Here is an 11,458-nt window from a genome sequence, read left to right as displayed (position 1 = left end):
TAGTTTGTGGAGACACCAGGACCATGTTTAAGGTGTATATAACTGATTCATTGGCTGGTGTATTTCTTGTGCAATTCAAACAATTCAAAGCTTCTGGCAGGTTGATCTTTACCGGTGTCAATGATCCTCATCATCTTGGAAATGATTTGATACCAATCTGTGACACTATTAGCTACTGCTGTTTTATGCAATTTGGGTATAATGTAGCAGTTGCATACAATAGGATTTGTGCAGGACTGTTTTATGCAGGAAAATGGAAACTAGTTTATATCACCGATTCTAGGTATATGGGAGATGATGTGTTGCAAGCTTGGTTCAAAGTTGACTACCTAACCAGCTGGAATAGATATGCAGAGTTGAAGTTGGTTGCTGGTGTAGTGCTGGTGTGGTATCAAATTTTCAGGAATTCAGTATTTGTGAAGCAAGTTTACTCTAATGATCCTGTGATGAGAAATGAGTTGGCGCAACTTTGGAGTGCTTTTTCTTTATGGAGATTGGAAATAAAAGAATGCATGGATAGTTTGCAATGTGAGGTTCACAAAGAACTGGTTCTTGGTGCAGATTTTTGGTGGAGACACTAGGGGTGGACAGACCTGGTTATTATGGCATTGCAAGGTGGAGATTTGGTGGAAGCAGGCTGCTTGTGTGCTGAAAAAGAATTGGCAGCATCATTCTCAAGTCCTATGGGAGGAGAGAATGATGGTATGTTTTAAAACTAACTTTGGTTTCTTTTTTTGCAGGTAACTTAGCATGGAGTTACAAAGTTAACAGAAATATAGGACTTGGCATTACATGTGACACTGATTCTAGTATAAGGACTGCAGACAGTACTGCTTTTACTTGTGCCAATGATCTTACTCAATACAGGAAATGATTTGGTGCAGGTGTGGTGCAAAGTTAAAGTATTACACCTAGGAGATGATTTGGTACATGGTTGTTTGTTACTAAAGAGCAGGATAGCAGCAAGTTTTCACTGCTGTAACTTTGCAGAAATTACAATTTTTAAAATGAGGGTTGGATCTGGTTTTACTGGTTTTATAGTTTGCAGGATCTGTGCCAGTTGCATGGCACATTACTGCTACATTCCAATTGATCCAATACAAGGAAATGAGAGACTATATGCAGCAGCAGGTCTAAAGCTGCATTGTGAGTACTGGCTTTTGGCATCTGGTGACATGAATATGCAGTGTTATGCAGATATGCAAAGAATTTTCTGTTGTAACTCACAAGTAGCACCAGGATATGAGCAGGATTATTGGCTAAATGATGCATCAAGGGATCAAACTTGGGACATCATTTGGTTGATAAACGTGAAAGGCAGCAGAATTTTCACTCAATTACAAGAGGTGAGGCCATATATGCAAAAAGTTAGCAGCTACAGAGGATGTTTGGCAAGACTACACTCTACAGAAGCAGTTCTATGGTCATTTATTGATCAAAACTGTTTTATCTCATAGTTTACAGTAAAAAATTTAGATTTCTAGTTAGTTGAATTTTAGCAATTTGTAGTGTCATAAGGCTTAAGTTGGTCATCAGTTTAATTCTTGCATTTTTATTAGCCATTTTGGCTACATTGTAAAGACTCCTTAATTTTTTGCTTTGAGGAAAATATATAAAATTAGCCTCTAGGCCCACAAGCCTAGAGGATTTTGCTATATATATATATATATATATATTAGGTTTATGGCTTGTATTTCTCCCCCACCTCTCTCTCTTCTCCCTCACCTCTCCCTCGGCGCTCACTCCTTTCCTCCTACTTTATATTTTCGGTGACTCACCAATCGATTTACTCAGTACAAATTCATATTTGAACCGCATCTTCTCCGAACTGCGTGATTAGGAGTTGAGGTTTTCAATACCCGAAGCTGTAGTCGTTCACCGTCACCGCCTGCCCTCCGTCAACTACTTCGTCTTTTTGTGGTTCATACAGATCTGCAAAATTAAGATCTATAGCTAAAACCCTAAGTTATTTTGTTTTGCTATATCTGAAAATTCTAAGTGATTTTTGAGATAAAATTGAACTCAGATCTGAAAGGAAGAGTGCCGCCGGAGAGTATATCTTATATCTCCAGATCTAGATATTTTTTGTATCTCCAGATCTGAGTGTATTTGTGTGTATTTATGCATTGTAGTATCTATTGAAGTCTGTATTTATATCAGATGTATTTCACATAGATACATGTGTATGTTGTCTGCATTTATGCATTGTAATATATATGCAATTTTGAATTTCCTGACCAATGTATTTCATACGGATACATATCTGTCTGTATTTATGCATTGTAGTAACTACGCAAGTCTATATTTCTGTATTCAACTTTTATATATACGTAGTACTTAATATGAAGAGTAAAATGCATAAATACATTAATAACCATATCACTGCCAACTAGGACCATTTATCTATACATTATGAATACAGTCAAATACGTCAAGTTAGCTTTGCTCAAATATTTAGATACAACAGAACAAAATATTCGAATACAGTCAAATACACCAAGTAGCGTGCTCAAATATTGAGATACAACGGAACATAATATTCGAATACAGTCAAATACACCAAATTAGCTCATTGAAATACACATGTATTCAGAGAAATTAAGTTGCATGTATTCAAATACAGCCAAATACATGTGACATTAGATAAGGCTGGATACAACTGAACAGTAAATTCAAATACACAGAAATACAGTCAAATACAGCGAAATGTTTGAATGTAGCTATGAATTGTAAATAGCAAAAAAGTAGCTACGGATTGAAGGCAAACATTAAAAGGTAGTTATTTACGTAAGATGGCCAAAAAAAATACCAGCTACCAAAAGAAAACAAACCAAGGATATGCATCTCACGCGCCTATTCAAACGCGTGCAGCATTGATTACCGAAAAGGAAATGTTAACAAACAAAACTGTCGGCGATTAAAGAGAGACTCAAGGGGTCTTTCTATGTGTAATAATACTGTTGAGTGAAGTTGAAGAATCAAAGGTGAGACTCACAGTCTCAGATCAGAAATCTACTTTTTAAATTTTATCTATAGAAAGTACTGTACCATTTTACAGCAGTTCAAATTGAAAGTAGTTATAATCTGTGTAAATCTTGTGATTTTCTTCTTCTTCTTAGTATTTGATTTGAAGTTGAGGGTGTGGTATAAATGAGCTTTAAATCTAATACCCATTTCAGAAAGTAGTGTATATTGGGCTCCAACTCTTTGATTCAATGATGGTCCAAGATCATTCATCTCCTAAACCCTCAAAACCCCATTTTCTGAAACACAAAGCTGTACATTATTCTGAGACTAAAAATCTTGATTTTTCCACATGGGTATCTGAGAACTCTGTTAAACTGTTTGTTATTTCACTGTTGACTCTTAGTGTGGCAGCCCTTTTTTACTTCCGTACATCAAGTGTACCCAACTCACTCCTATGCTTCCAAAATACCCACCAAAACCAACCTGAGAAAACTAAGTTGCCAAAACTTGATCTTGGTTCAGTACAGCCTATTTTAGATAAGTCCTCTCCGTTTTCGTCGTTTCACTCAGAGCAATGGATTGTTGTATCGGTATCAGATTACCCCTCCAGTTCACTACAAAGTCTTGTTAGGTTAAAGGGTTGGCAGGTTCTTGCAATAGGTAATTCAAGAACCCCGAAAGATTGGAACTTGAAAGGTGCTATATATCTTTCTCTGGAACAACAAGCGAGTTTAGGGTTTAGGGTGGTCGATTTCCTTCCTTATGATTCGTATGTGAGGAAGAGCGTTGGGTATCTTTTTGCTATCCAACATGGTGCAAAGAGAATATATGATGCTGATGATCGCGGGGAAGTGATTGGTGGGGATCTTGGGAAACATTTTGATTTGGAGTTGGATGGTGCCACGGCTAAGCAGCAGAGGATTTTGCAGTATAGTCTTGAGATTGAGAATAGGACTGTTGTAAATCCTTATATACATTTTGGCCAAAGGTCAGTTTGGCCTAGAGGATTGCCACTAGAAAGTGTTGGTTTTGTAAATCATGAAGAGTTCTATACTGAAGTGTCTGGAGGACGACAGTACATACAACAGGGAATATCAAATGGGCTACCTGATGTTGATTCAGTTTTTTATTCTACAAGAAAGGTTGGATCAGAAGCACTTGATGTTACATTTGATGAACATGCCCCGAAAGTGGCATTGCCTCAAAGTCTAATGGTGCCAATCAATTCATTCAACACATTGTTTCACTATAATGCATTTTGGTCATTGATGCTTCCAGTGTCAGTCAGCACCATGGCTTCTGACGTCTTAAGAGGTTATTGGGCACAACGGTTGTTATGGGATATCGGTGGCTTTGTTGCGGTGTATCCTCCTACTGTGCATAGAGATGACAAAGTTGAAGCATACCACTTTTCAGAGGAAAAAGATTTGCATGTAAATGTGGGCCGCTTAATCAGATTTTTAGTGTCTTGGAGATCTGAAAAGCAAAGGTTGTTTGAGAAAATCTTAGAATTAAGCCATTCAATGTCACTAGAAGGGTTTTGGAGCGAGAACGATGTCAAATTTACAGCTGCATGGTTGCAAGACCTGGCTGCTGTTGGGTATCAGCAGCCAAGACTGATGGCAGTACAGTCAGATCTGCAAAAGACAACTGTCAAACGTGGAGATAGAAAGGAATTTGTCCCCCGAAAACTACCTTCTGTACATCTTGGGGTTGAGGAATCAGGTACAGTGAATTATGAAATTGGGAACTTGATAAGGTGGAGGAGGAATTTTGGAAATGTTGTGCTAATTTTGTTTGTCGCTGGGCCCGTGCAACAAACTGCATTAGAATGGAGATTGTTATATGGCAGGATCTTCAAAACTGTGGTTATTCTGTCAACACAAGCTGATGCAGATCTTGCTGTTGAGCAAGGACAATTGGATCATGTATACAAGTAAGCATACATCATCATTCTTTTCTTTATACAGTGACCATACTCATACCTTGTCATAATCTAAGTAGTAATTAGTATTACCATCTAATGGAATGTCTTCTCAAGAATATGGGGAGCATAAAGTATTATCGATCGTCATTCTTTATTATGGGAACTATACTTGTAGTGCTACTATTCTGCCTTACTTCTACTAATGTTAAAACTCTTACTTTCTAGGGTGCATCTTTATACTTCCAACTTTTCATCCATGTTCGTATTAGTTTCATCAATTAATATCTTCTTCAAATAATATGTACCATGAATCCTCATCTTGTATACTATTGTTAGATCATCCATAACTAGGGTAAACAAGTAGGGGTTCAAGGTAGATCCTTTGGGTTCAAGTAGATCCTTGATATAGAAACATAGTCATGGGAACCTTTTGGTATCGCTCCCTCGTACATATCATTTATGGAATTTATATATTTGCCATTGTTTTCTTTCTTCTCAAGCACTCTCCCGCAAAAGATTTTTCTTGTCACTCTATAATATGTTTCCTCTAGGTAATTGAATATCTTGTTGAAATTCTTCTTCCTCTTCCTATGATTTCTGCCAATCTTCTTAGAAAATAATAGCTTTATCGTACATCTACTGAGCATGAATCCAAATTGGTTCCCAGTCACCTTTATAATGTTCTAAATCTATACTCCATCACTTTTTTTCCAAGTTTCATTGTATGACTCACTTTCAGCACTACATTAGCTGTATAATTTTGTTTATTCCTTTGTTCTTGTATATCGGAACCAAGATACAGTTTCTCCACTTATTTAATATTGTTCTTCTCTTTAATATAACATTGAGTGTAATATTTGTCTTGATTCAAAGCACAAAGTATAGTGCAATGTCTTTTGGATGATCTTACATATTGGTTGACTATAGTGAGATCTAAATCCTTGTAGGCAATATGCTCTCGTCCATGGAAATCCCATTCTCCTACTAAATCCCATTCTCATACTGTCTCATTCTTCCACTTGTTAATTTACCTCTTGTAAACACATTGCATAACTTTGCCTCCAAGCATGATGTTTACATTTGACTTCACCTTCCTTTTACTTGAATAGTTAGACTGGACTCCTCCCAGCTTGGGAAGTAAGAACATTGACCTCTTTAGTCGTTTAGCTTCCATTCGCAAGGAAAGCGGTAAATTATCCATGAAAAAATATGCTCAGTCTACCATGAGGAAAGAATAACATCTTCCATTAGTATATCTTACGAAAAGATAGACAGAGAGAAGAAGATAACTGTCGGTAGCATGTTGAAATTAAAGTCTCAAGTTATAGCAATCTGTTGAAAGACTTCAAAGGCAGTAAACAGGCGTACTGGTAAAAGGAGCTCGAAGACATGTAAGACTAAGAGATTCGTGCTGCCATAACTTTATTGAGTTTAACAGAAATTTGATGGGTATAAAATTTAAGTGGACCTAAGATAGGATGGAATTGGCATCATGTAGTAGAAATACAGAAGCCGTGTTGATTATAGAGTAAAGCTACACATGTATATATAGTCTGCAGCTGGACACCCCAAGCTAATGAACACCTACCAGCCAATTAAAACTTTACTCCACAACTCGAGATGTGTAATAATATTTGTGCAATAATTCCTATTTCAATTAAGCTCATATCATGCAACAAGAGCACTGACGATCAGATTTGATAATGTGTTATCCTTGATTCATCACATAAATATTAATAGCAAATGGAAATGTGGATTTTGTTTTGTTTTATCCGCAATAAGGGACTAGTCTATAACTCTATTTTTCTTCCCCGAGGCTTGTATTCTGTATGTAGATTGTTTTTATCTTAGAACTATTATAGAAGTACCACAATATAGGGCAAGAAAATGAACTTCGTCTAGCAATGTGCTGAAAGTGGGAAATAGAGTTACAAAGGTTTGAACATTTGCCAAAAAAGGCTGGGATGGGGGCCCAGGGATTGTATGAGCTGGCTAACAGTTATAGATTGTATCCCTTAATGAAGAAGAAACTGTTAAATCCTATCTGTGGTGATTTTGTAGCATCTTCACATGAAACTGGTCACATTCTGCAAATATTCTACTATGCATACATTCCTTTTTTCGGTGAATGGTTCATGTTGACTCTTTCTACTGTGTTGCCATTTTCTGTAATCTATATATTATTAAAAAGAGGATAGTTTTAGGACAAAAAGTAGTTAGTTAGTTAATAATTAGTTATTAGTTATTGTTTTTGAATTTTAATTTAAAAATAATTAAATATTATATTTGATTATATTGTATTCTATTTTAAACTCAGAAGTTACCATGAGAAAAATCTGCCGTGTTTGCTTTAAAAGAAACTGAAAAGTTAGTTTTAAGAAGTGGTGCTCAACAGCACGTTTATGCATATCCTTCTTTCAAACTTTGAATTTTCTTTTTAAGTAAAAACGAATCAAGGTATCTTCTCAAAGATGAATGCCGAGAATTTTAGGAGTACAAGAATTTAATTTTAGTAGAAGCTATCAATATTCATATTTTATTTAATATTTATATCTACATATCCTCCTAAATATATAATAGTTATATAGATAACTTTTGTACCAAAGATATAACAAAATATATCAAAATGTAACCGTCACATAAGGCAAAACAATTAGCTAATAATAATAATAATAATAATAATAATATTTTAAAACTTTTAGATAATGCCATTCAAATTCAAAATATAACCGCAGCAAACCACTAATGGATCACGTCCAGTTAATTTTGCTCCGGTTATTTGCGGTTATTGCTCCAGTCTCCAGATGTTCTGTTTTAATTGAGATATATAATTTTAAAAACTTAGAAACCACCACTTTCCCCATATTCTCCTCACAATCACATCCTCACACCACTATAGTATATTCATTATCATCTTTAAAAAAAACACACGCACACAATCATAGCCATTCACGACATGCCGCATATCAACACAACAATATAAGTCAAGGTCGCCGTTCGAGGTTCAATTTGTGGTTCCTGCTTTAGTTTTTCTGTGTACACTTTTTATAGTTCTGTCATTTCATCTCTTCGTCTGAATTTAGTAAAAATTGAAATTTTAGATTCTTGGATTTCGGGATTCGATTTGTTTGTGTTGGTTCGCACGTAGCTAATCAACAGTAATAGATTCTCTCTAATAAAAGCATGGAAACCTCTTGCACATAATTCAAATTGTTTGGTGAGTTGCTCAACCAAATTTAGAATTGTAAAGAAAATATTAGTTTTTGCTTCTACTTTGAGTTATTCTTTAAGCTTTTTATGTTAAAAAAATCTCCTCACAATCACATCCTCACACCACTATATTTATATTTTCTCAACTGCGCGCACCTGACATATGTGTATATACATATATTCATTCACAGACTATGAATAAAGTATGTGTTTTTCATCTTTAAAAAACACACCCACACACAGCACAAAGAACTCATAGCCATTCACGACATGCCGCCATAGCTCCGTCCAACACAACAATATAAGTCAAGGTCGCCGTTCGAGGTTCAATTTGTGGTTCCGGCGCTATGCTTTAGTTTTTCTGTGTACACTTTTTATAGTTGGTGATTTCATCTCTTCGAATTTAGTAAAAATTGAAATTTTAGATTCTTGGATTTCGGGATTCGATTTGTTTGTGTTGGTTCGCACGTAGCTAATCAAGAGTAATAGATTCTCTCTAATAGAGAAGCCTCCATGGAAACCTTTACATAATTCAAATTGTTTGGTGAGTTGCTCAACCAAATTTAGAATTGTAAAGAAAATATTAGTTTTTGCTTCTATTTTGAGTTATTCTTTAAGCTTTTTATGTTAAAAAAATTAACAACAAGTATCCAAACTCGATCAAGATATGAATTTAAATTGTGCTCCGTGATGATGGTAAAGTTTGAATCTCTTGAAACTTGACCACATTATCATAAAGACGCTCGATTGTAATTATATTTTTTTTGTACCACAAGTCATTAAAAAAATACTATCTTATAATTTGAATGTAGATGTTTCACTATAAAATAAATAAAGATAAGACTTAATTTGACATGAAACGTGAGTAAATTTTTTAACATGAATTGAAAGATAACTTTTTCTTGAATTTTAATTAAAGATAATAGTTTTCACATAAAAACTATTTTTGCTATCTTAACCAATTAAAGTTAAAAATTATGTCCTTTAATATATATATATATATATATATATATATATATATATATATGAATTGATTATTATTTCAATTTCACGTAAAATTCAGAATTAGGTTTTACTTCAACGATGTCGCTAAAATTTTATTAAATAGATAATTAATTTTCATAGTTCATATTTATCACTTTAAATATATTAAGAGGTACGATAAAAATTATTATTAGATTTAAATAAAATAATAGCTTTTTATAATTAGTTTGCTTTAATATATAATATAAATAATTGGTAACTTATATATATTTGGTAACCTTCAAGAATCCATTTAAATTACATATAGAAAATCAATACAATAATATATTGCTTGGTAATCTTAGCAATCTATGAGTAACTTATGAACCAATTATTAAAAAATTATAATGATTCATTAATAAACCTATAAATGTTATTGCACATAACACAAGATTACTACATAATTTAAGTTGGGGGAAAAGAATTTTCCACCTGTATAGCCTTCTTATCAGAGTTGATCAAATAGTTTAACTTTCCGAATCTAATAATAGAAATTAAATCTGAAAACTTTGGATATATTGTATCCGCTTTTGCGATTGCACTTTTGAACCTTTGAACATTCAATAATTTAAGCAATGTGTAGGTTGATAAGTAATCGATTAGAAGAGAGAAAGTAAGCAAGTAGGGCTATCTTTTCTTCATATACATTATATTAATTCATTAATGTTCTTTTTTTCTTGTGTGATAAAAGTGAAATGTTGCAATAAATATTGTTAAGGAGTACAAAATGATTATTTATATTATATTAAAAGAGGCGTGATAGGCAAGGACATAAGGGAAAACGTAATAAATAATCGTATGATAAAGTAATTAAAAATGCAAACACAACAAATATGGAACAAGAAAAATAAAAAGTATTTAAAAAAATTATAGTATTGTTAACAAATTGTAAGTATTAAGTATTGTAACATGTCGAGGTGCTAAATATGCTAACATTCTCTCAGGTGAGCTTTGTAACATTATTATACAACAAACTGAATCTTAAAAATGTTCAATAAACCTGTATATTCATGATTACACGTACCAACTGACCGCGCATCGCGCGGGTACGTATACTAGTTCATAATAAGACATGATTATTGCAATTATAACTTTGAATTTGTTTGTTGCTTTTGTAAAAGTTGATTGGTTCTATGTGGAAAAGAGTCGGTTTGTACATTTGGTGCTGACACTCAAATTATCACTCAGGTATCTTCCAAGGATATTCGAAAGATTTAATAGCACAGAAGGATTTCTCTTCCTACAGGACAATACAATTTTGAACTACTGGAACCTTTTGCAAGGCGACAGATCTAAGTTGTGGATCGCCAATAAGGTAATATGACCTTTACATCACGAAATTTAATTACCTCAAAAGCAAAATATTCACCCCTCAATCATTTGAATTAGGTGCCTACATCTCGAAACATGATCAGTGGGAAGGACTCCTCATGGTTTTTAAAGCAAGCAGAACTGGTGAAGAAAGTGGTAAGCACAATGCCAGTTCACCTCCAAGTCAACTACAAGGAGAGTGGCCCAACTGACCAGAGCATCGCCTTGTGCGGCTCTGAGGTGTTCTATGTTCCTCGACGTTTCGTTCAGGACTTTGTTGATCTTGTAGACTTAGTTGGTGACCTTGATATACACCACAAGATTGCATTACCCATGTTCTTCATGGCCATGGATTTACCTCAGAATTTTGATAACTTGCTGAATAAAATGGTTTATAAGAGAGGAGCATCGTCTACCAATTCGTTGAAACTGTATTCTGCTCAAGTACCAGCTGTGCACCCATTGGTTGTTTCCACTGAATCTGAATTTATAAAATTGATAAGACTCATGGCAGCAGGTGATCCTCTGCTAATGGAATTGGTTTAGGATCTCATGTTATTGTGAAAACACTAAAGTTGTAGAAGACAACATCACGTACCTACTCTTCCAACTGCTCATTCTCAACTTGGAGGGAAAAGAAAAAGGTAGAGTTTATAGTGAAATCTTGCAGTTCTTTTTTTCTTTTCCAGAGATGGCTATTGAGCAATCTCATCAGTCTTTCAAGTGTGTATTCTTGTAAAATCACTGGCCATTCCTCTGTTCGTTAGCCACCTGTATACACATTGACAATTGATGTACTACCTTAGCTTATTATTTTATTTTATTTAGAATCTTTTGTGGATTGTGAGGATTAGTTCATATTAAAACATCGTCTCTAACCAGACAACTGTTGTGCAAAATATGTGGATGTATTTGACAAAAGGTTAAACTCATGTATAATTGTCTGAATAATAAATGGTCCGTTGTTTTTAGAGGGGACTGAAATCAGAAACTTATATTGCAGTAAAGATGTTCCAGGTA

At 34.3% G+C, this 11,458-nt stretch overlaps 2 protein-coding genes across 2 annotated transcripts; both read left to right on the top strand.

The window, feature by feature from the left end:
* Nucleotides 1–587: 587 nt before the first annotated feature.
* On the top strand, nt 588–1,648 carry LOC132062478 (uncharacterized). Its single transcript, XM_059455043.1, has 2 exons — nt 588–702; nt 1,042–1,648. Exons 1-2 carry the CDS (start codon nt 603–605, stop codon nt 1,455–1,457), a joined length of 516 nt encoding a protein of 171 aa, XP_059311026.1. The 5' UTR covers nt 588–602; the 3' UTR covers nt 1,458–1,648.
* Nucleotides 1,649–2,918: 1,270 nt separating this feature from the next.
* On the top strand, nt 2,919–11,270 carry LOC132063174 (probable glycosyltransferase STELLO1). Its single transcript, XM_059455628.1, has 3 exons — nt 2,919–4,903; nt 10,316–10,442; nt 10,517–11,270. The coding sequence occupies exons 1-3, from the start codon at nt 3,216–3,218 to the stop codon at nt 10,982–10,984; spliced, it is 2,283 nt and encodes a 760-aa protein (XP_059311611.1). The 5' UTR covers nt 2,919–3,215; the 3' UTR covers nt 10,985–11,270.
* Nucleotides 11,271–11,458: the final 188 nt, after the last annotated feature.

This window comes from Lycium ferocissimum, chromosome 7 (genome assembly GCF_029784015.1).
Source record: "Lycium ferocissimum isolate CSIRO_LF1 chromosome 7, AGI_CSIRO_Lferr_CH_V1, whole genome shotgun sequence".
Taxonomy (NCBI): Eukaryota; Viridiplantae; Streptophyta; class Magnoliopsida; order Solanales; family Solanaceae; genus Lycium; species Lycium ferocissimum.
This window is presented reverse-complemented; position numbering and strand designations above follow the sequence as displayed.